General features: G+C 44.9%; 1 protein-coding gene across 9 annotated transcripts in view; it reads left to right on the forward strand.

Annotated features, from left to right (window-relative positions):
• Foxp1 (forkhead box P1) overlaps positions 1-25,607 on the forward strand; it is a 611,987-nt gene that overhangs the window by 531,676 nt on the left and 54,704 nt on the right. For all 9 annotated transcript variants that reach the window (XM_057790924.1, XM_057790915.1, XM_057790906.1 and 6 more), the window contains 2 exons: positions 783-936; positions 7,641-7,845. In XM_057790924.1, coding sequence (XP_057646907.1) covers positions 783-936; positions 7,641-7,845 — 359 coding nt within the window. The remainder of the gene's footprint in view (positions 1-782; positions 937-7,640; positions 7,846-25,607) is intronic.

Consider the following 25,607-nt stretch of genomic DNA (forward strand, 5'->3'; position numbering starts at 1 on the left):
TCCTGTCATTGTCCAGTCAACAGAGATATTTATCATATCTTAAAGCCCCTCCTTTCAAGAACAAAGTGGGCGGGAGACTCGGGACAACTTGGAGGTTGAAACTCAAGCCAGCCGAAGGAGCTAAAGTTTGGAGTGCCTGTTCACATTAAACGCTCATGCTGGAGGATGATGTTGTTTGCTAAATTATGAATGTTCGTAATTAAAATCTAGTGGCTGTTTCTATGAAAGATTTACAATGTTATTTCATCGTTTGTCATGGCTAATTAACAATATTAGATGAAGTTTTTCTTCTTCAAAGGTCTGATTTTTTCTCATTTATTTATGTCAGAAGTGATAAACAGTAGTGAAAGGCCCTTGCCAGTGCAGGCAGGGAGGGAGACATCCTGTTCTTTTACACCTCAAGAGTTTAGGGTTCAAATCCTTGCAGACTAGAAGGATGGAATCTCCTTTCTAGTGTGAATATTTACAGATTTCAAAATCTCAAAAGTTCATGTCTTGACTACAGAAGTCACATTTTTCCTACTGTCAGGAAAGCAGGCTTGTCACAAGAACCCTTTCCCTAGGGGGGCGGGCAGCAGAAGCGTTAACACAGACCTCCCCCCCTTACCTGTCTTCAGACATGGTTCATTGTGTCCCTTTTAAACCTTGACATTGAGTCCTCCACTGAGCTCAGGTTGCAGTCCTCAGGGTTTTGAAGGTGGTGGCGAGTTTTGAAACATGCACACTTTTAACCTTCATTGGAAAGTGGTCATCTCATTTCTGCCCCTCACTGTTTCTTGCAGCAACAGCAGGTGGCTACCCAGCAGTTGGCTTTCCAGCAGCAGCTTCTACAGATGCAGCAGCTGCAGCAGCAGCACCTTCTGTCTCTGCAGCGCCAAGGCCTTCTAACAATTCAGCCCGGGCAGCCTGCCCTTCCCCTCCAACCTCTTGCTCAAGGTATGCATCCATTATTCGGGAAGCAGCTCCGTGGAGACGGTGGGCAGAGCGCATGGGGTGTTTCTTGATCTCTACCTGTGTGGAATGCAGAGAAGTGCTTACCCGAAACACGCACAGAGAGGCATTAGCCAACAGCCACAAAAGCAGATGGGTGTTTGCAGTGCCTGTTGGTGTCAGGAGGAAGAGTCAAGGACCTGAATGCTCACAAGGGCAGAGTTGCAGTGTTGGGGAAAGGGGAAACTCATGTTCCTTGCTCTTACTAAATGTTTCAATGCAGTCCCTTGGCATTTTGGTTCCCAATGTTCTTGAAACATACTTTTTAAATCATACATGTTAAAACATATTTTGCAACATGCAAAGTTCCTTTTTTCCTTCCTTCTTCCTTTCTTGTCTCTGAACAATACACCCCTTTTCTTCCTCCCTCCCTCCTTGGCTTCTTCTCTTCTCCCTCTCTGATAGGATTTCTGACATAGCTCAGGCTAACCTGGAATTCACAATCCTCCTGCCTCCACCTCCTGAGTCCATGATTCTGGGCTCCACATTTAAATCTTAGTAATATTTTGTATAAACACCATTTAAAACTATTTATTATTGCATTTTTATTTGCATGTAGAGCTATCCTCTGTGTGTGCCTGATTCATGTAGAGGCCAGAAGAAGGCATCAGATCTTCTGGGACTGGAATTAGACAATTGTAAGATGCCCTGTGAGTGTTAGGAATGGCGCCCAGGGCCTCTGGGAGAGATGCCTTAACTGGGCACTAGATACCAGTTTTTAAAAATTTAGGCACACTATCAACTTTATGTCCATCATAAATGTTAATAAAATCCTTCCGGTTTCTGAAAATTAGTGGGATATTTTTTGTTCTGTTTCTGTTTCTTTTTTATATTTTTCTGCTTATTTTAGCAAATGAATTGAGCACTTATTTCCAGTTACTTTTTCCAGATTTTTTTTCTTTCTTTCCTTCTTTCTCTCTTCCTTTCTCTCTTTCTTTCTTTCTTTCTTTCTTTCTTTCTTTCTTTCTTTCTTTCTTTCTTTCTTTCTTTCTTTCGTTCTTTCTTTCTCAGTTATTTTTTTAATAAACTTTGATTCCTTGAAAAGTATTAAGGATTTTTGGTGTTTATCATTTGTTTGTTTCCTTGCTTTTTGTTTGTTTGTTCGTTTTGTCTTTAATTCTTTATTTGTGTGTATGGATGTTTTGCCTGCATGAATGTCTGTGCACCATGTGAATGCAGTGCCTATGGATGCCAGAAGAGGGTGTCAGGTCTTTGGGAACTGGAGTTACAGATGGCTACGAACCGTCATATCGGTGCTGGGAATCTAACCCGAGTCCTGTGGAAAAACAGTCAGTGCTTTTAACCAATGAACCATCTCTCCAGCCTGAAAAGTGTCAATGTTTAATAGATAACATACCTTGAATCGTCTTTGAAAGTTGCTGGCATCAGAGACAAAGGGAATCTGTAGGTGTTCTTAGGAGACCCTGTGGGTGTAAGCAACTCTGATTTACTCAAGACTAAAACGGGAATTGTGGGGTGGGGGAGGATATCGGAAGGCCATGACTGTGACTAAAGGCCAGTTCCCTTGTCCCAAATACCCACTGTGCTATGCATGCCCAGTTCACATTCTCAGACTCTCTCAAGTACACACTGAAAGAAAGAAAAGAAGCCATACTGATATCTGTGCTGAACACGGACAGATGTCTTGCTTGCTATTCTATCAGTAGTCAGAGATAGCAATGGTTTAATTATTCACATAGTATTGAGTACCATAATTAATGTAAGTCTGATTTAAATCTAAACAGGATGTTCATGGGTTCTTTCAGATACCATGGCAGCCTCCTCTCCTCTCTTTTCTATCCTTTCTTCCTTCCTCCATTCCATTTTGCCCATCTTTCTTTCCAGACAGAATCTCTCGCTTTGTAACCCAAGGCTGGCCTCCAACTCCTGTCTCAGTCTCTTGAGCAACAGCTGAGAATTTAGGTGTGTACCAAGACGCAGTCTGACATATATCTTTTCCTATGAGGGATTTGAGCATCCTTGCTCCATGATATTCACTGTGGGATCCTATGCAAGCATGGCTGAGTGTGGTACTGCAGATTCCACATCCTTAAGGCCCACAGTTCTTGCTGTAGCGGATCTGGACTTGCTACTGGATAGATGAAAGCTATGGCTTCCTAGGATTTGCCCTAGGAAGGCACTGGATTCATTTGCCTTCTGAAGCTGGGTGAGAATGATGGGTCTCTTTTGTACTGCTGAAGAGGCAGTCATTTGTCTAGAAATTTTTGGTGTTGCATGGAGCCAGTGAGGTGTGTCTATTTGGGTTTTGTCTCCCGGGTCAACCACACCCAACATCTGTCCCTTAGGGTTTTTGTTGTTGTTTTTCTTTGCTTTTAATGCTAAGATTGTGGCTCTTCACTCCTTTCACTTCCTCCTGCCCTCCCACCTGTCCTCGCCTTGTCTGCTGAGCTGCTTGGCATCTGAGAGGCACCTCCTCCATTGCCGTCTGGTGGGAAGAAGTGGGAGCTGAACACAGGGCAAAGGAAGGACACTCTGGCTAATGCATGTTTTGTGCTTGCATAGTGTTATAACCTGCATTAATTACACCCTCTGGTTTATTGTTGGAAACATGGAAGGCTGTTCTGACACACCCACCAGACTCGGGCTTCCCTCGCTCTCGTCTTTTCCCACAGCTCCTGTACTATTAAGTTTGCTCACTAAGGTTCATTGTTACAGTACATCAGTTAAGCTGTCCGAAAAGAGGGCAATTGGGCAGTGACAAGACAAGCTCACGTGTAATGCAAGAGAAATGAATGTGCTGATGCATGCAGTGTAATCTCTGTGGCGGCACATCAGAGACCCCGTCGGCAGCACGCGGGCCGCGGCATTGATGGATATGCTGAGCAGTCTGCTGTAACTATCAGCGCATGCAACGTTAGGAAAGGCATATGTAGAGTCTAAGGGGTGTCTGCATGTGCGCCCGAGATGGCATGCGTGTAAATGTTGGTATGGGTGGCATTGGGCGCTGGGCATAAAGGGGACCACAGTTAAGGCTGTCTCTCATGAAGCAGGAACTCCCTTGAGTCTCCCCAGGCTCCTCTGCCAAGTGGCTCAAGAGCGTTCAGTCACGTTTGAACTACAACACAATTCTTTTTTATCCGAGAGATGATGGCTTAAAACTGATGTCATTATGAGGTTTAAATCAACTTTCTGCTTGCTTGAACATGGTCACCTGGGTACGGACGTACAAGGACAGAAAAAGGTTGATCAACTGTTTGTCTTGGAGCCAGTGATACCTGGGGTTGTAAAATTGAGTTCCACAAGCAGTAATCTGTCAGCTGTCCCGCAGCATACATTTGTTAAACCTCTGCCTGCGTTTTCTTTTATAATGAAGGGACAGGTTGTCCTAGGGAAAAAAAAAAGAAGCGGAAGTAAAAAAAAAAAAAATGAAAGAAACGTTGGGAGGCACCAGGGCGAGGTGTCTGAAAGTGCTGGGAATGCCCGCTTCATAATGAAACCATCAGGACTCTCCCGCAGCTCCTGCATGACCCTGCCAAGCTACCTTAAACCTGTGTGTAAATCCAAAAGTATGGGCATAGTGAGTGATATCTGAAAGGCCTTTTTCTGGAGATTTTCTATACTATATTATATGATATAGTATATATGCTAGAGTGTTTTTCCTTTTGGATTATTCTAGAGCAGTGGTTGTCAACCTTCCTAAGGCTGTGATCCCCTTAATACAGTTCCTCATGTTGTGGTGACCCCCAACCATAAAATCACTTTTGTTGCTGCTACATGACTGTAGTTTTGCTACGGTTAGGACGTTAGGCAACCCCTGTGAATGGGTCATTCAGCCCTGGTTGAGAGCTGCTGCTCTGGAGCCTCCTCTTCGTTTGCTATAATAAGTCTCTCTCTTCTCATCCGGTTTCATTCAGCATTTGATTGTCCTTAATACCAGTAGTTTTATACAGAAATGTCCCATTTCTGTTATTACAACCTTTTAATTTTTTTTTAAAATATGGACTCTGCCTGCTTTGTTATGTACCAATTAATGGATTTGTCTAATTTGATACACTTACTGCACCATTCTGAATGAAACACATGATACCTAAAAATGGAATCCGCATTGTCTGATAGGTACCAGCTTAGCTGCTGTCTGTCTTCACCTGTCATGAGGTGTAGTCATACTGGAGTGGCTGGTAGTCACTGAGTAACATGACCTGAAAAGGAGGACTCCTATCGACTGCTCCTGCCTTCAGTCTATGGAGAATGTGTTTGAGCCTAATGACCGCATTGACATTTTGCCCCAGAGTGCTGTTGTCACTCATTGGGTCCCTCTTTCTGCTTGGTCCATGCGGAACCCGATGTGCCAGCTTCCTGGAATAGAAGAAAAGCAGACTGCCACCACTGCACGTGCAGTTGTAATGCGTGGTGAACACATTTGTCTTGTTCTTAATTTGCCAGAGAAGAGCTGTCCCTTTGGAGTAGCCTCCGAGTCTTGTTCTCCTCAGAAGGAAGGTTCGTGAAGGCAGCTGTTGGTAGACCCATGTTCTTCCCCTTGCAGGTGACCCAGAAATCAATTAGTCGGAGTTGAAAAATAGGTGGCTGTGTCTTTTCCTGTGTTCACTCACTGGAAAATAAAAATAGGTGTTGACTTCTCTGCCTTCATACCAATACGCCCTCGTCTGTAGACCAGCCTGTTCCCCGTTGTTTCAATTGAGTAAACCCTGGTCCCAGGGTCAGCTTTGTTTACTGGTAATTGTCAGTGTGTGGATCACAGTGGCAGACCTGCTAGCTGTAGGCACATCCTACCTGTCACTTTGAAAAGGGGTTGAAAATAATAGCCCACACGCAGCAAAACCGTCCCCAGGATTGTGTCGTGACCTTTCCCTTTGGTTAATTTGCCTCAAGGTTTGATTTCAGGGGACAAGGAATAATTGAATATGCCTAATAACTAAATGCTCATTTGGGACAAAATCCATCAAAATATAATTGGCATTTGATTTTTATGAAGGGAGAAGGAAACCCACTCGGCTGTCGAGGATGCGTTTGAAGGATCTCTGACCACTCGATGTATTATTTGACGCTCCCTTTATAATATATATTAATTGCAAATACTTGAGCATTTGAACATTCTCCCGGAGCACTGCTTGGAGAGACCAACTGTTTTTGTTACTGCTCCTCTTAGAAAGGCGGGGAAGGTTATTGGTCTGCTGTGCAATAATTTACTCCTCTTTGATATGCAAACGATCCACGGTGAATATAAAAAAATCCTATCAGACTCATTTCACAGTTCTTAACCACTCGGATTCTCTGGAGTCCATCGCCTCATTAGACCAGTGCTCTCCAATGCTGGCATAATTAAAATCTTTAACAGTTTAGCAAAGTAAAGATGTTTGGCTGATCACGTTGAGATGATTATCTAGCCATTGTATTCTAAATGACAAAAATAAATTAAATTTAGACCTTGGCATTTTTTTTTATTATGTGTTTCAAATGAATATAATGCACACAGCCTTCTTTTTTTTTTTTTTCAATCCTGTACGTTTGGTTTGGTAGGAAACAAGCCTGTTTCGGCTGTTGCTATCTAACCAGAAAATGGCTGGCTCTCTAGGAGCGCCGATGGGGACAATGACCTGCAGCCCAGACACGCAGTTCTGAGGTGGAGTTGCCTTGGAAAGTACAGGGTGTGTGGCTGCTTTTCCTCCTTCAGAGGAAGCTGTAGCTTCTGCTGTTCTTAGATGCAGTTCAGAACCTGTCTCTGGGCATTAAGGCCAACCTAAAATACACAGTGAGTTAGAATTTGGGAAGTCTGGCCTGTGCAGGCTTTGCCGGATAGGATAAAGACACTATGGTCCACAGTGATGAGGTTACCATGCTGATGGGATCTCATTTTAGAGAAAATAATGGTTGACAAGAATTTCTTGGAGACCCCTGCCCATTTTGACCCCATTCAAGCAAACAAGAGAACTTTATTACTCCAAGCTGATTTTCCTTTCCATTTTACTCGGCAATGGCTCATTAGCATTGATCTCAAAAATGACAGTAATAATAGTGTTACTTGTATAAAAAGTTACACAGTCTTCAGTAGACACATCCATCAATTAAGCATGTGGTACTAGAAACCAAAATTAATGAGAAAGATAGGTGTGTTAATGAAATAATCATAGTATAATCAATTTGACTGTTAAAAGTTGAAAAGCATTTCAGGAAGATGGTATGAATTCATAATTTATGTCTAAAAGTGATTAATACAAACTATATTTAATAACAAAGCTATTTGTCATCATTTTAGACTTAAGCACAAAAATTACTCATTTTGTGGTTCATGTTGTCATGAGCCTATAGTTGAACGAATTTATTTTGAGGCCTCCTATGTGCCTAGAAGTAAGCCGGCCTGCGTCTGGTCTCCTAAAACTGAGAAACAGCCTTTGGATGGAGGGAGCCATGCTGTTGCAGAATAGCTGTTGCTTGCATCCTTCTCAAGGTGTCTTTTCTATGTGAAGAGGGGACTTCAATGGCTGCTCAGTGGGAGGGTGCACTTATCACTACCATATTTGCGTAGTTGGGAGGGCAAAAAGGAAAGTGTGAACACCCCAAAGCCCCCCCTAACACTAAGCTTTGTTTACTGACTCTTTGATTTAATTACTGTTTGAAGAGGGACGGAATTAGCTGTTAATTGATTTGATTATCCAATTTGTTTGTTTCAGGCATGATTCCAGCGGAACTGCAGCAGCTCTGGAAAGAAGTGACAAGTGCCCACACTGCAGAGGAGACCACAGGCAGCAACCACAGCAGCCTAGACCTGACCAGCACGTGCGTCTCAAACTCGGCACCTTCCAAGACCTCCCTCATCATGAACCCACACGCCTCTACCAATGGACAACTCTCGGTCCACACTCCCAAACGGGAAAGGTAGGCACACGCCCACCCTTGTCTGTGGTCAGTACTGTCTTCCACCTGCAAGGGGCAGTTGGCCTTGCCCAGTTCTTTGTCTCTGGGAAACCTCATTGTACTCATGGTTACTCCAGAGCGTATTCGCTATGGTTTGGGTGTGAGGCATCTAATCATTTGCACCTTTTCACTATGGGGTTAGCACTTTCTCAGATGTACGCTTGTCTTAGGAGCCCTGGCAGATGTCTGGTAGCTCCTCATCGGAAGGGTTGGCTCCCAAGGCTTCCAGGTCAACTGTGTGCTTTGCCGGGGAGCTCACTCCATGCAAAGTGAACACCTTGGCTCGGAGCACCTTCGGAGGCGACAGTGCTGTGTGCTGTGTACAATTTCAAGACTTGGTGTGAGGAGGCCAAGCGCTTACTGTTAGTATGTACTGCTCCCCCTTGAAGTGGGGGAACCCATCCATATTCCTCATCACGTGTCCCAGAAAGAAGCGAAGGAAGCATGAGCCTTTTCGGCGTAGGCACTAAGGAAAGATGTAAATGATGGTGAGTTGGACTGAGGCTTACTTTCTCCTGATGGTCCTTGAGGTAGCATTGTCCCATCTGGTGCGTTCCTGTTTATAAGTTAACACTTTATGTTTTCAGTGCCTCGAGCTCTTGATGAATGATAGTTGAAGCTTGGATTGTTTTAAGATCCTGACTCTGTTGTGTTCCTTAAGCCCCAGGGAAAGGAAGCTGTGTTTCAGCCAAAAGCAGTGTTGCCAATGTTGAAGTATGCTTCAGAAATGGAATATATAAGGACCCTCAAGTGGACCATTTTTTTTCACTGCTTACTCTTTTTAGACCCTTTCCTGTATATTTCATATTTAGAGCTTGTAGACACAGAAGGCAAGAAGCCTTACCATGAATTCTCCCAGCAAAATACTTTTATCAGGCAAAAGCAAATTCGCTATTTTGTTTTTGTAAGTCCAGATGACTTGGTGAGAAAGTTTAATTTTTATCTATCAACTGAGCAAGAGTAGTATCGTTTCATACGTTTTCCAAAATACTGGGCACAGTGCCCTCTGTTTTAGCTAGATATGCATTGCTATATTAGAAAAATGCGTCTGAAATATAACGTACAATTCTTCATAATTACGTAGTGGTGTGTCGGTATGTGACCACCTGCACAGTGGCGGCCAGATAATATAATGGATATGAAAGATCCCTTCACTGATGACGTAGTCATCGTAACTGCGCAGACGGAAGCATCGCCCCAGTGTTTGTAGCCGTGGTCATGTAGTAAGCCCGTTGTGTGGAAAGTGTCGCACGTACAGTGATAAACGGGATATAACCCTTGACAGTGATGATGTCGAATCAGTCGATGTGCTTACTGTCCTGTGCTGTGTAATCGTTATTTAGGCTCTATTCCTCCTGTAACTCTCCAAAATATGTTTCACCATGTTAGCGTGGAAGCAACCTCCTGCATCGTATGTTACCTCATGCCTCGGTTGCATTGTGTTTTTCTTGCATTTGGTTTAATATTGGGATGTTTTGGCCATCCTGTTGGGACCGTAAGAGCAGACGGTGATGGTACCACGTGTGTTTGCATATGCACACATAGCCTAGATGCGTAATCTTGTATCATTTAGGTCTTCATGAGGATACACTGTGATGTTGCTCATGTCTCAGAATGTATCCCTCCTGAGTTGCACATATACTTACGAGGGTAACACATATATGTTGTAACTCTAATAACGGGAAGCCTCCTTGAAGATTTCCTTGGAATGTCTCTGGTAGTCATGGAAAGTACGAAAAGATGCTTTAAACTTAGTGGTCTAGAAGGGATTGAAGACTAGAACGGTGAACAGGAAGGGTCGGTTTGTAGCCTGGGCCAAGCACAGCTTCCTGCGTTTCCCGCTTTCCAGGGGAGGATACGTGTACCTGGAAAGCGGTCATCAGTTCTGCCCTAGAATCTATTATAATGTCTTTATTTCTTTTCTTTTTAATTTTCAAGTAGCAAGCCTCAGATGGCTTAAACAGAAAGATTCTAAGCTGCTGCCCTTTGTGGTAGCGGCTCTCCCTGTCCCGAGGATGATGCTGTCCATTTACTGCAGAGTGATTGAATTACATCTTTATCCATAGGCGGAGCAGGAGGCCGTGCACTGAAAAATGCCGACCGATGCACTTAAGGTATTTGTTGCAATCTTGTTGGCCGCTGTGGAGACTGCACAGATTTTCCGCGACCCAGAAAAGTCTCCTTGTTTAGATGCACTGTGCTCAGTTTCCTCCTAAAAGGTTCTATATCTGCAGTCCGATGGTAGAGCGGCAAGGAGGCAAGCCGGAGAAGAATAGGCCTCTTCATAGCTTCAGACACATTTGAGAGGAAGTGGATCTAAGACACAGTCTAATTCCTGCAGACTAAGTTTGTTTGATTTTTTTTTTTATGGTCCTTATTTGTCTGCACAAATGTTGCATTTAATCTTATGCTAAAATTAGACCGTGGATCAGAAGAGAATCGAGAGTTCCACCAGCCTGAATCTGGATGTGAGAACAGGCTGAGGTCTTGTTGCACATGCAGAGAGGAGGGAACGAGCAAATTATACGTTAGTTACTCCCTTGCTTGTCCCATTTTGTATTATCTGCTACATTGGCGGTGGTGGCTGGATTCAAGGAAAACTCAAGCAAACACACTTGGTTTTAATTTTTGGTGAGTGCAGGGCCTTGGACATGTTAAGCAGAAGCTTTACCACAAAGGTAAAATCCCCACTTTGTACCTGCAGCCTTTGAACTGATTATAATACCTTAGGTTAAAGATAGCATAGTAGCTTTAACCTTATAAAACTGATCATTCTACAATCAATAATCTTTAAGCTGGTTTCATATGCATACAGGTACCTAAAAATGAGTATGAGCCTGTCTTTCCCTTCTCAGATTGAATATTTATTCATTTATTGGCAAGGCCAGGGATATGCTAGGCTAGTGGTCTACCACTAGCCCAGCCCCTTCTTATGGTGTATTTTAAAGTCCCATAGGTGGTGGCCACTTTACGAGTAGAAGAGGGCAGCAAAAAGAAGCAATAAGAAAGAGGAGGGTGTCATTATGGAAGTATGCTCTCGTGTGTACCGAGCTATCAGGGAGACACCTCAGAAGTTCTCCCTGCTGTCACGAAAACCTTTTATCCCTCCCTCTCTAGGGCATTTGTGAAATAATGCATCCTTACAGGCACTCCTGCGATTGCCAGGGAATACTCTCCCCCCCACCCCACCCTCAAGAGCAGTAACGGCACAAACAAGAGGCCTTGCCACTGTGCACAGTAATCCAGCCTGGCAAACTCCGTCCTCAGTGAGCAGCCTTCAGGGGATTGTTTTCCTGAAAAGATCTAGGAGTGTTGTGTGTAAGAATTGGTTGGAGAGAGAAAGAGAGAGAATTTTTTTTTTCAGTCGTGGGATGTGTAAGGCTCTTACCTGGCTCACATGTCTCCATGCCATTTGGAAATCTCCGTCTTCCCACTCCTGCTTGCCCCGTACGTTTTGCAGCCTCTGTGAGCAGCCGCCGCAGCAGTAGCTCTGGGGTTTGGTGAGCTGCAATCTGTTAAAGAGATAAATAATGTGCTTGGCACGACACTCCTACTCTCCTCTTTAATTTGTCTTACACAAGGAAAATTATAATTAAATCATTCAGGGTAAACCCTTGAGTGTAGAGAAGGGAAGAAACACACTTTGGTAAAGATTGCCAATAGAAACCCACTTCCCTGTTGTGCAGGGTGGAGACGTCCATCAGTATTCAACAGTGCGCGAGGAGGAACGGCCCATGTGATTTGTGAGGCGGATGCCAACACTCAGATCAAGGCTTGTTAAGATCCTGTCCCCGTGCAATCATGGACGGTCAGCATCGTTAGAATGCAGTGCGGTGCGACGCTTCCTGCTTTGAGTCTCTCCTGACAATTTAATAATGTTTATCGTGCTGATTATATATAAAGCCATTGGTGCAATAAACACCCCTGTTGTCAGTGCCTCAGAGGAGCGCGCTGGGATCAAGTTGAGCATGCCCAAAGCTAAAGGAGAGCCACAGGAGGAAGCAGGTGTGTCCAAAGCCTCCTCTCCCATGCCTTGCTGCTATGCTGCTATAGAGTCACGACCTCTTAATAGACAGAAGTGAGACCTGGGATGCCTGCACACATGAAGACATTACCTTGTTCACTTTACTTGAGGAAACAGTCCCTTCAGGAAATTCCAAGTTTTGGTGTGGGTAAACAGAACCCACAGAATGCAAATGAAACATTTATTAAAATGCTAAATTTAGTAAGCCCTTTGAGCTTCTTGGATCAAAGCAGCTATGTAAATACAAATAGCAATTACTACTTAAGTAATTGCCTGAATTAAAATTCTAAATATCACATTATATTATGCTGCACCAGGGAAGGGAAGGCACATTAAATCAGTCCCTTCCTGCTTGCCTGTTGCCGCTAGACTCTTGCATATGGACTCATGTCTTGTTTTATTCACAGGACTACTTGGGATGCAGTGGGGACTCTCACCCCATTGTACAGACAAGGAAGTTGAGTCGCAGAAACCAACAACGACTACAGTTATACAACTGTTTTAGTGTCATACTGAGATCCATAATCTGACCTGATTTTAAAATTTTCCCATTCAGTATAGAAATGAATACCTAAGTGAAATTAAAAACCCATGTCCTTAAGAGAAGCTTTAAATTTAATTTCAATTCAACCAAACATCAATTATAGCTTGCTATTGTGTGCCGGTTACAACATATAAGGAAAACAAGCCCCTTTTTATTTTTCTGTAGATAAAAATAGTTCCTTGGTCTTTTTATCTTTGATGAAGAGAGGTGAGATTTATAAGATATAAATCACTATGGTCTGAAATAGTACATGAGGAGAGAAAACAAGTCCCCTGCAGGAAATGTACACAGACAAATGCAAGCAAGCCCGTGCCTTTGCAGGCATGCCCCTCGCCTGTTGTCCTGCCTTATAAATCGTGTGCGTCCTTGCTGAACGTACCATGTGGTCTTTCGTCTATTGCAGCTGCCTTCTGCAGTCCCAATTAGAAATGTTGCTTCCTCCCCATTCCTTCTCAGTGTTTTTGACTTCAGGTCAGCTGTTAGCAAATGTTTTAAACAAGTATTTCTCTGATTCACTATTCTGCTCAGTATTTGTTGCAAGACTTCCTTAAAGCCTTTGGTTAAAGAGGTTTCTTCCAGCTCTGCCAAGATTGTGGTTGTGTGGCCTCTGCTTGCTCTGAGGCCACCATCTTCTTAGACATGAGTGTCCTGCATACGGGAGCTCTTCACTCTGAGGTCTAACCTGCCCTCATCAAGGCATGGTTTATTTACCTTCTGTGTTTTCAGGCTCACTTACTGGCATAGCCCTGTGCATTGGAGTTGCATGGTTTGTACTGTGCCGCTGGCAGCCGCTTTCAAATAAGCCCTGAAGGCTTCTGCTTGGTTGGTGTGCTTTTTGTACCCCTCCAGCTGATTCTCAGCCTTTGTTTCAGTTTGTGGCCTTGTGGACATAGTGCTGTCTATCTGTGTCTCAGAAACATTTGTGCTTGTGGCCCCCTGATACTTGGGAACAGCAGAGAACTTGGAAATATGGACTTCCCTGGTGTTTTAATTTGCTTCCTCTTTGGAGGGAAAAAAAAAAAATAACAGACCAGTTTTGGTTGATGAGAAAATGCTGGTGCCCTTGACTGAATTGCTAACATTCTGGAAGCCTGTTTCCAGAGCTGCTCTGGACACAGGTACCTTTAACTTTAACTTTGCATATTCGCACAGTGACATTTAGGGGGTCTGATGAATCAGAAATTTCAGCAGTCAATTCAAGTTTCCATTGTTGTGAATAATACTTTCACACTGAAATTTTTTGTTTCTTGTAAATCACGTTGTTTTATATTTCTCCTAATTTCAAGCACTGAGAAAACCCCCATCCTAATCATTCTTTCCATGAAAGCATTTCCGAGAGAGACTGGGTGGTCAGATACTCCCTCTGCACTTGTGGCTCCCACGAGCTGCCAATCCACCTTAGACACTGAAGGATGTACTCCAGCGGCTCGCACTGTTCAGTCTCCTCGCTTCATTCTGTAAATAGTTTTCGTTGGGACATAGTTGCGCTCGTTTCGTATTTTCATTTACATATTTGTCACAGTTGTGAGCATGGGTATTGTCAGCCTCAATCTTGTGGCCCATTAAAAACAGAGACAGACATTTAGCAAAACAGAGGCAGAATATTTATTACCTGACCAATTTGGGGAAGCTGCGTGCTCAACCATTAGGCTGTTTCTCAGATGCAGTAACAGTCTCCGAGTTTTGTTTTCCCAGTGTTGGGGATTTGGGATAGAGGGGTTTTGATGCATGCTCAGTTTTCCAGGCCTCTCTTTTCAGGACTTGTGTTCCTTTGGTCTGTTATGGTGTGTGTGACTTGGTATTTGCCATACAAATGTTCTTGTACCCAGAGGTGCTGACCCAGAGTTGTGTTGTGCCTTGCCTTGTTGGAGACTTCAGAGACTCAGACCTAGTAAGCTGGGATGTGTGTTGTCAGAGATCCCTGGAAGTTGGCCACAGATACCCCTTCAAGTATAAGAAAGAGCTTCCCTGTCCTCAGGAATTACTAAGAGACCTTGATCTGAGGCCCTGGTCTTGGCTCTGGGGTCAGAGGCAAGTGGCACTCTTTCAGGTTTTCTGTCTTTCTATTCTTTGGGAAATCGGAACATGGCAGGCAGTGGTGATGGTACACACCGAGTGCCTCTGTAACTGTTGTTGTGTGCGAAGCTCCATGCTCAGTAGATTTAGTAAAAGTCTCCATCCTGATTTTTCCAGTTTTTCTTCCTCACAGTGATTGTGTTGTCTCCTTGGCACAGATGTTACATCCAGACCCCAGTAGATGTTAAAACCTGCACAAGTTACATGGTAGCTGGTGACCACGTAGGGAACTAGATAGACCCTAGGTTTTCCTGGCCCTCAAGTGCTTACTTAGTTCTCAGAGGACAGCTCACCAGAACTACTGTAACTCAGACTTGAACGTTTGAGTGATCAGATTCAGAGATGGAGACTAGGAGGAGGCTGAAACCCCAATGACTGTAGTCTGTTTCCCAGCCTGTCTTCCTGTATTGCTAGAATTGGAAAGAAATCCTGAGAACTGTCTACACCACTTCCCTGCCATGTTTTCAAAGAAGGGAGGGAAGAGGCTGGGAAGTGGATGTGTTCAGCCGAGTGTGAAGACTACTCTGATTTCATGAAGGGTGAGGGACATGGAAACAAAGATGGCTCCGAATGATGGCTGTGTGGTGACCATCTCACTCTAAAGCCAGCTCTCATTCTCCTCACCATCAGGGAAGTAACCTGTTGGGGAAAGAAAGGTCCTCGCTTATGTCAGATAGGAGCACTCTCTTGGGCAGCACATTGGATCGCAGCATCTGCTGTGTGAGTGGCAGCCATCGCGCTCTGAGAAGCAGGGATTTATTTATTTGTTTCATTGCTCCTAAGTGATCCTTCTGGGTCTCCTTAGAAGGAAGAGAGAAAACCTTTTTAGGGTAGTGTGGCTTGGTGCCTCATCTCCCATCACCCACGCGTGCAGGAGGGCACAGAAAGTGTGGCATGGTGCCTCACCTCCCATCATCCACGCGTGCAGGAGGGCACAGAAAGTGTGGCTTGGTACCTCCTCACCTCCCAGCACCCACGTGTGCAGGAGGGCACAGGGAGAAGAGCTTGAAAATGTTACAGTACCGTAAGGGAAAGGTTTATGGATTTTTTTTTTTTTGACTGTTCACTTTGTGGAGTGATTAAAAGAAAGTAAAGAAAGAAAGAAAGAAAAAAACAACACAGCGATCAGCCTCTACCAGCTGTTGTATGCTACCCCAATAAAGTACCTTTTACCATAACATTAGCATCATTAGACTCTAAATCTTACCCTGTTTATTGTGCTTAGCTGACAAATGCTTTCCAATAAAGTGACATCATTGGCGTGCGGAGTTATATTCATTTTATAAGTTTCTCTTACATTTAGCTGATTTTATTATTTTTTTTTCCTTTGAATGTTGGATGATATGAATCCCCAACTGTGTCCAAGCTGCCAGGTTTTCTACCCCAAATAATATTTGAGGCCTGGTCCTTTTTGATCTCCTGGACATCTTTTTTGATGCGGGACCATTGCCAATGGGAGTTTATCACATAATCCCTGGGTCGGCACCTGTGCCCCTCCCCGCGGAAAGCCTTCTAATCCCGATGACACACTCGTGGTGTAAAGGAGTGTGTTGCCAGAGAAGAGTGAGAGCCCAGCTTTCCGGACCCCCCCCCCCCAGGAGAAAGGGAAGCTTAGAGTCTCCACCTAAGCACTCACATGACGTGTCAAAGTCCCCGTGTCACCCTATTCTCATACAAGTTTCAAGTTCCCATGTTCCTGAGCTGCTAGTGGGGCCAGCGCTAGGAATGGAACTGAAAGTCACGTAGCTGTCAGTTCGAGACTGATACAAATGCTCGTCGCTCTTCCCCGGCTGCTCTTCGTAGTATTTGTTTTCTGCATCTCTCTTTCCCCGAGCCCGGCGCTGTGGGCCTTTGTAGGGGCGATACCCCTTTTGCAGGCTGACTCACGGGGTTGATTCACGCGAGTGCGTTACATATGTACAGCATGCCTGAAGTTCTTTATTCTACCCCCTTTTGTGATCAGTCAAGGCCCAAGTATATTATAGAGTGTAGTCTCCTCATTAAAACAATAGCAGGAGCTCACAAAGGGAAATTGTTAATATGTGTTCCAGCCTGTCACTTCTGCCTGTGTGAATACAGAAGATAACCGCTCCTTTGGGAAACTACTTCGGGAATTGAGCAACACATCCGCTAGCCAGAGAATTCTCCTAACTGCAGTTTTCCTTTCTGTGTGTACTCAGAAATAACATCCTTATGGGCTGCTCGGTGCCACTGCACAGACAGAGCACAATTGCCACAGCCCAGGTGGCGTTAATATGGGACAATCCCCCGGGCACATGTCGCCAAGAGTTGTACAGCTTGTTCAGTGTCTTCATCCATATGGCAATCTGTCCCATTCACAGAAAGGCATCAGGGCTGCGCCGGGTGGGGACCGTGGTCAATGTAGTGTGAAGAGTCAACGTCCGTGCGTGGCCGCCTCCCTCGTATGGCATCCTTAATTGTAGATCCGCAAGCCCGCATGACACGCACACACAGTAGCACATGCATGCATGCACTCTCACGTGATCACTTAACAGGTACTGCTGTTTCTTTATTCCTCTGCTTCAGGAGCACACGGTTGAGTAAGCAGGAAGCGTTCTAGTGTGCTAAACACCCTTGATGGATAGAAAGTCGGTTTAAAGTCCCACACAGAGAGCTTTCTGGGCGTTTGTTCAGGAGTAACTCAGCCTAAGCCCTGCATACCTGTCCTTAGACCCTTCCAGACACTGGCACACTTCTCTTGTTTCCTTTTTCTTTCTCTCTTAGAAATGCTCAATGTTTTTCTTCTCCAATTTTATTTGTTGGACTGAATAATTTTGGTTTCTAAGTCTTAAAGTGGAAAAGAAAGAGGGAGTAAAACCAGCCTTAGAATAGTGAGAGGACCCTAAGGTCTCCCTGGGAGTGTATGTGGGGAAATCTGCAGAGAACAGGGTCCCTCCAGGCCTCTGGGGTGAAAGGGGGATTGTTTTTAAAGGCACTCTGGGACATTTCACCAGAAGGCACAGCGGACTTCATTTAGCTACTGGCCCCACAGCGTGTTCTGCTTTTGTGTAACTATTTGTGTTCTTGTTTGGTAAACAGAGCCCATAGCAACTGTGGGCTGTGGTGTGCTCTACCTGTAAGACTCCCTAAACAAACAGACTCTCATGACCTTCAACTCCCAGGCCTTTTATAGTCCTCAAGGGAAGCTGTCGCCAGGCTGCTGATTTCGTCTCTCTTCTTCCTCCCTTTCCTTTTAAAAATATTCTCCAGAGACGACCTTTGCGGGATCTCTTCTGCCATGCGTGTTTTCCACGTTGGCTGTGATTATTGAAAGGGCTTGAGGGCCTGTGGTGGCCGGCAGAAGGAGAAAGAGCCCGAAAGTGTGTGGGGGAAATGAAATACGCAGTGTGTGCTTTCAAAGAGGTGGGCTGAGTCATCTGGTACACTTCAAGGTCACTGTACATCCACGTCTGTGGCTACGTCTCTCCTTTTGTATCTGAGCCATCGATGGGAACGTTCTGGTGCATATGAGCCCCGATATTCAACTCACATTTCTCCATATGAGTCATAGCTATGACAAGAATGAGATGTCTCGTGTTAAAGATCAGTGTGAGAAATAAATGGCAGTTTACTTTAATTAGAAAAAAATTGACACCAAGAGCTGGGATAATCCAGTGGCGTTTGAATAAATTAGAGGGTGGTTCGTTTTGGCATAAAAAGAAACTTAACAAGGACAAACGGGAAGTTGTCCAGAGTTCGGAGAAAAAAAAAGTGTTTCTAAGTGGGACATCAGTCAGGGGACAGTAGTAATGTATCTGCTCACCAGTCAGGGGACAGTAGTAATGTATCTGCTCACCAGTCAGGGGACAGTAATCGTGTATCTGTTCAACTAGACTTGCCCAGTGGCAGCCACAGGCCAGGTGTCTAAGCTCCAAGAGTTACAGCTGGGCAGCTTCAAAATATTTCCTTAGGAAGCACACACGCCAGCTGAAGAGAAAGAGAGATGTACAGTGCCATGATGGAAAAGCAGTTAAATGGAAGGCCCAGGATGGAGCTTAGTGTTACCATGTGGACTTAAGGATAAGCGGGCAAGGCAGAGCTGGTGAATGATCTTTGATGAGGTCAAGGAATAGCTCTGTCACCTCAGGGCACAGCAGAAGCCAAAGTCCTGAGGCAGACGCAAAAGGAGAGCATGCCCTGCAGTCACTGCCCTTGTCTTACTTGGGGTCTCTGTGTGGGGAGATGGTATACATCTGGGCACCAACACAAAGACGCATAAAACAGGTTAATTCCTCCTACTGAGCCCTCATTTTTCACATCTAGAGTTGGTGTAATGTGTCGTACTAGGCCTGGTTAGTGGATTAAACCAGGACAATCAAAGAACTTATAAGTGTTCCAGCTGCCTGTGTATTACAGTTCTTCATCAGTGCTCACTGTTATTACCGTTGAATATATTTATCAGTAAGTTCAGAACATGTTTGTCTTGTACTAGTTGTAGTTTCTGGGTATTAAAAGTTGAACGTGATACAGTTCTTCCCCCTTCAGGAGCTCAGTTTAACCAGACAGACAAAAGTGGAGACAGACACTTGTGACAGAAGCGTACAGCCACATTGAACACAGTTATATGACCTGCTAAAAATAAAAAGGGCCGCTAGCAGGATACCAGAGTGCAGTTATCCCCTCCACACACACAGCCTTCCTGTGAGGATTTGAAATGCAATGGGCCCCCAGAGGAGAAGTTCATCTGTCTCGTCTAATGTCAACCCTTGTTCCCCATGCCATGCAGCCTGGCACTTAGTAGGTGCTAAATCCCCTGCAGGGACTGGCAGTGATGTGGGGGAGAAGGTGGACCAGTGAGACGTCGACGGGCACGGAACCAGTGAGAGCCCTGCAGTGTTCTCCACCTTCCGTCCCACGTGTGTCACATGTATCCGGGTGGCCTGTGGCATTACCTGCAGAGGTTTCGAACAAGTAGAGCCGTTAGGTTTCTGCTCAGCCTAGATTTTAAGCTTGAAGAAACATGCACAGAAACACCTGCGGGGCTGGCCAAGCTGCAGGAATTGCTGGTGCAGCAAGTGAAGGTGTTGGGGCGGGGGGCAGTCTAAAAGCTGATCTCTTTATCAGTCATGAACCAGTTGGTATCTGTGTGCTGTGCCATCCTTTCTGGGATGTGTGAGGGTCCTTACTGACGTCCTTCCACTGTCAAGATGGGCAGAGAGTCAGTGTAAAGGGTGGTGACGAGAAAAAGAAGTCTGGGTTTCACTGTCAAGACTCATCATTGCCGAGAACAGAAGTCATCAAGGTTGTGGCCCAGTGCAAAGGACTCTGGTCTTGGCCTTTGTGCCATCTCTGAGTGCTCTCTGGTTTTGTTGATAATAAACTTCTTTATTTGGGGGCTTTTGTACTTCCCTGGTCCTGCTCCCAGCGGAACTCCTAGAGGTACTCTAAGGTCCGGATCACGGATCCCAACACTTTGTGTCAGAGTCCTGTTTGGCCCTTTCTCCCCTGCGGGGGAATTGAACATGGATATTTCAGAGCAAGAATGCTGTTCGTTCACAGCCCAAGCCACTGTGACTCTTCACCATCAGTTACAAAAAATAAAAAGAAGTTTATCACTTTTCTCCCATTAAATGGTTTGTGAATCAGGTATGCCCATACTCTGCTCTACTACCCATGCTAGAATATCAGAGACTGGGAGGGTGAGATATGTGTATGTATATACACATTTAAAAACTTGGTTCGCACATGCTTTAGACACTGGCAGTATCTTAGCCATTTGGGAACTGCATGCACCCTGCTTTGGCAATTCTGAGCTGTGGTACTTACCCAGTGAACATTAATGACCTATGTTCAGAAAGGAAAAAATAATCAACACAAATAGCGTGTGGTCCTGAGGAAACACACAAGTCTGATGGCTTTAAGCCAATGGCAATGTCACAAGTTCATCTGTGTCCTTCCTCTTCTGTCCCATCATCCTGCTGCTCATGTACCTCTGGAGAAGGAGGTAACTCTTAAAATGTCTTGTCTTGAGTGGCACTTGAAGTGGTGTTAGAATCCTTAGCTCTGCTCGTTGGGGGTTCTGGGTGTTACACGTTGGCTCCTCTAACATATGGCCAAGATTCCACAGTGACCTTGTGACTCACCAGTGCAAACACACTGAATGAGATGGCAGCCTAGTGGCATTAATAACTTTTGGATTAGTGGCCCCTGTGTCTGTATTGACACAGTGGCTCACAGCGCTCCTCCGACGGCTTTCTGTTTCCTTAATGAGATGCTAGTATTAAAACGACCAATGTATAGAGTCTTAGTTAGAAACTCCCGACTGAGCCTTGCTGGTGTCTAGAACAAAGGCTGGACCTTGGCCGCCTCCCACTTTTTACCTCTGTTTATTCTCTCACTCATCACCTTGCAAATACAGGTGTTCTGCTTCCGTCACTCCCCACCCTGTGCGCTGCGGTGAGGTCTGAAGGCCCTGGCCAACCTTGATTTCTGTCGTGCTCATTCTTCTCTCTGCTCCATTGTCCTGCTGTGCCCCACACTCCTGATGACTGGGAAGACATATACCAAGTTCCTCTCAGTGTAGCGGAGAAGAGGGGGTCGGTCAGCTCATATTGGTGATCTGATCGGTGATGGAGGTTAGCTTCCAACCATACTGCCAGGCTGGCACGCAGCCTCCCGTGCTTAACAGCCATTGGGTAGCTACATAGCTAGCCTACACAGGAGATGTCCCCACTTCTGCAGTGACCAGCTCTGCGATCTGTGGAGTGCGGGCTCCTGTGAGTCTTGTCCAGTATGTGTTGGATGACAGAAGGTTCTTCCTCGGGAGACATCAAACGTAACATGCGTCTTCAGCACTTTGCTGTTGTGTTGGTGACAGCATAGAAACCTAGATGACTAGCTCCCACGTGGTCTCCTGGAGGCTCCCGCTTGTGGCCTCTTTAATCCTACAACCAGGTGCCTTTCTGTTGCAGAGTGGGAGATTGGCCTGTTTACTTGTAGGATTATTTGTGATGTTCTCTTTAAAGCAAGTCATTTTTAAAATTTAAATTGAACACATCTCATCCTCTGAAGTGGCCCCTATGACGTCATCTAATACATGCTACACTATGTCTGTGGGTCTCCTCGCACATGCCCACTCTGTCTGGCCTCGTTAGGGCACCTTTGCGTAAGGCGTGATTCTTGCATGTGGGCATTTCAGTGGGGTTTTGTCATTGTGTAAAGGCAAGGACCATGGCTGTATGTACTGTACCCAGTGCTTCTAAGTCCAGCTTGCATGGTCTTCCTGTTTTCTGAGAAAAATCCAGGCTTGTATTTGTGTTCCCTTGAGTCTCTTTATCGCTGATACAGATTCCCTTGCTTCCAGGATCAGGGGTAGAAACAATGCTTAGAAAACTGAAGTTTTGAGATGCTGTTTAGTTTGTTGATTCAACGGTGTGTGCTAGAATATTCTTGCTCAGTGTGATACTTGGCAAGTATAACCAGCAGCCAGGTTTCTCACGGTTTAACTTAGTGTTTAGTAAACAAAACAGAGAGTGACCTGTCATTGGCCTTTCCTGTTATTATATGTTTGTATGTATCTCCAAAACAACAGGAGCCTTATATGTAATTTGTATGTTATCGGGGCCCGGTGAACCTTTTTAGGAGTCTGTAGTTGTTAAATGGTAAGGCTGCCCAGTGCTGCCATATTGCTTTGTTTCTGTATCTCAGGATTAAAGACCGTTGTCCCACAGCAGGTTAGTGAGCTGCAGTGAAACAACCCCTTCTCTCTGTGGCAGATTCTTAGAATAACAAACTGGCTAATCGCAAACAAATAACCGAGAGTGAGAAGGGACATTTAACCTGTAAGTGCAATGTCTTTGTGTGCAAATATTTAGTGTGACGTAAGAAGCCTGTCTACTTCTAGAAGTTTCTCTATGCCGTTAAAGGTAAAAGGCACTTTATACAGAGTTGCTGGGAAGACTCCTCCGTGCTGGAGTCATTGATCTTCTTGTTCCCACATCTCATTTGCTCTTCTGTAGGCAGTGGACCTGACCTGTGGTTGGACCTTCAGTCAATTCTGTGGAGAAGGAACACAGTATAAAAACATCCCAAAGCTGGGGAGGTATTTTAAGTGAGTCAGAGTGCTCGCTGCACAAGCATGAGGACCTGAGTTCAAATCGCCTGTACCCACATAAAAAGCTAGACATGACTACATTTTTGTCTGCAACCGTAGCACAGTGGTATGCAGAAACATATTCTTTCCATTTTTTTTTTTAAGTTAACATTGAAGACTGGCATGAATAGGTGAAAAGCTTCAAACAGCCACAGCTTCCATGGACACTTGTCAGTGTTATGTCCGTGGGTTAATGTTCATGTAAGGGGCTGTTCATTACTGTACTTGTCAGCCCTGGGCCTGTGTATCAAGGGAACAGCTTTCTGGACCCCAGAAGCATCTCACTTAATGTCTGGGCTGGCAGTGAGCAGAACTTTCCCATCCAGAGTCAGAGTCACATGCCATGCGTAGGAGAGGGCAGGATTCTGTGGCTTCAATGTTTACCATGTGCACATGAGGAAGGTTGGGCCCATGGACAGGAGGCCAAGGAACTGGGAAGATAACAGACAGGGAGAGACTTGAATAGTAAGGAATCTTGGGTTGCTCATGGACAAAGGGGCCTCCATTTTTAGCAGCCTGGATGCATATCTCAGAGCCAGAGTTCCATCAATGTAGGCTGTCTGCTAGCTCACTCAGTGGAAGTTCAAAGTGGTTGGAACAAAGAAAGTAGCCCCTTGGGGGTAGGACAAAACCAGCACAAGGTGGCAGGAAAGGGGATGGGTCCCGTGCGTTTGCGGCAGACCAGGGGATGGATGGGAGGGTGGCAGCCAGCTCCTGCTCCGCAGCAGCAGAAAGATTGACAGGGCCTGGCTAGAAGGCATAGCTCACGTGGCATTCATTCCTTTAATTAGCACCCATTAATCATGAAGTCCTCCTGTTGACTGCTTGTTGACAAGATGCGCCACGTGGATGTATTTTAGGTGGTGTCCCTGGCAGAAGTTTGGTGGAGGTTTTACCACAGGGATGGGCTCCTGTGTGGTCCCGTCTGTTTCTTAATGAGGAAATCTAGAGGGAGCACAGAGACGCCATTCGCACAGTACTTGTGACGAATGGACACTTCCTTGACTGAGCCCCTGGCTCTCCCTGGGTAGAGGTCGTGCCTGCCCCCCAAAAGTGTATGTCCACTCCATTTGCTTGTCAAAGCCATCCACGGCACATTCTGGAAGGAATTTTCAGCCCGTGGAGGAGGAGCAGTGTCTGGGAAAGTTTTCTTGTAGGCCTTCCTTCTCCAAGAAGTCCAGCTGCTAAGGCTTTATTTTAATTAAAAAATGATTATTTCTGTCCTCACTCATCCAACCCCCAAAAGTTATCTTACCATTGAGTTTCATTTCAGGAGTTGTTTTATGATTTTCAGAGTTCTTCTGTGAACACCACATGGCATGACTGAAACACATGGCGAAAGGGATCTAGAGCAGAGTGGAGTTAAAGAAAAAACCCCAATTCTGATGTTACTCTCGCGTTAAGTTGGCCTCCAATAAAGGTGCAAACCGTTCACGTGGGAGTGCAGGGATCTTTTCATCAAATTGTACTGGGGGTGACATTCAAAAGAAAAGAACTGAACCCTTGCCCTGTATCATATGCATAAGTTGATGGAGAGTGGCTCACAGACCAGGAGAGAGGGAAAGCCATAACACTCTGAGAAACCAACATCTTCTCTGCCCTTCAGCTAGGGGGCAGTTTCTGGACTGTTATGTCAAGGGCGGAAGGGAAGAACGAAAAATGTGAAAGTTGGACTTTGTCAAAATTAAATGTTCGTGCTTCACGGCACAGCATCCAGAAAGTAGGAGATGGCCCAAGTGAATGCAAATATTTGTGATTATAGCTGCTGAGGTATTTGTTTCCAGAAAAAAAAAGCAACAATAAGACAATGCAGTTAAAAACAGGCAAAGGATTTAAGTAGGCATTTCTGTAAGGAAGCTGCGCAAATGGCCTATCCGCTAATGAAAACTCGTTCGGCCATGCTACTTACTAGGCAGGTGTAAATTTAAAAAAAAAAAAAGAAAAAAAAGAAAAGAAAAATCAGCAAGTATTACTTTCCTTCCACGTGGGCTGGAGAATAAATGAGTGAGCTAAGGTAACAACTTTGGAGAGATCGTGGGGAGGGCGCAGTGGTGCTCCTCTGGGAATGGAAAGTAGTGCTGGGATTTGGGCATGAGTTACTTCATGACCACTATGCATGGCATGCCTGGAATCCAGTACTTGGGGGATGAGAAAGAGGGTGGTAATTCAAGCCCAGCCAAATAAGTAAGTAAACACAGAGAAATACATAAGTAAATAAAACTAAAGTTTACTATACAGACCAACAGTTTTTATTTCTAAATGGCTATTCTAGTTGTTGATTTTTTTGTTTGTTTTTTATTGTTTCGGGGGGGGTAGGGAGGAAGGAAGGGAAGGGAAGGAGGGAGGGAGAGAGAAAAGGAGGAAGGGAGGGAGATAGGGAAGGAGGAAGGGAGGGAGGGAAGGAGGAAGAGAGGGAGAAACAGGAGGGAGGGAGGAAAGGAGGGAGGGAAGGCAATGAACTGGATGAGTGTGGGGGGTGGGAAGAGGGAACCTTGATCACAATATGAAAAGAACTGATTTTAAATTTTAAAAAATGGAGAGGGTAGAGAATGATTCTAAGAGCCTGGGGAGCAGGATGCCTGTTTTGGGACAGTGTCTTCTAGAAATCTCAGTAACATGAGTACCTAAACAAGACCTATATAATAACAGCACAGCTGACATGCCATCGTGAAGGAGGGACATTCCACAGGACCCTACTCTGAGAGGAAGAACTGTAAAACAATGGCTGCTGAGGGGGGAGAATCAGTCTTTTGGGATGAGCCCCCATAGTTTATCCAATTGCCAGTGGTCAGCCCCAAATAAATATACATGTGTCATTCTAAATGGTCTCAGTAGATATACATATGTCTATACATATGTAACAATAATAAAGAAATTAAAGAAAGACGAGTCATGAATTTGAAAGAGTTCGAGTGTATTGGTGGAGGGAGAAGGAGGGTAGAAATTATGTAAATACAATAATCATG

The sequence above is a fragment of the Chionomys nivalis genome, chromosome 1, assembly GCF_950005125.1.
Source record: "Chionomys nivalis chromosome 1, mChiNiv1.1, whole genome shotgun sequence".
NCBI classification, from domain to species: Eukaryota; Metazoa; Chordata; class Mammalia; order Rodentia; family Cricetidae; genus Chionomys; species Chionomys nivalis.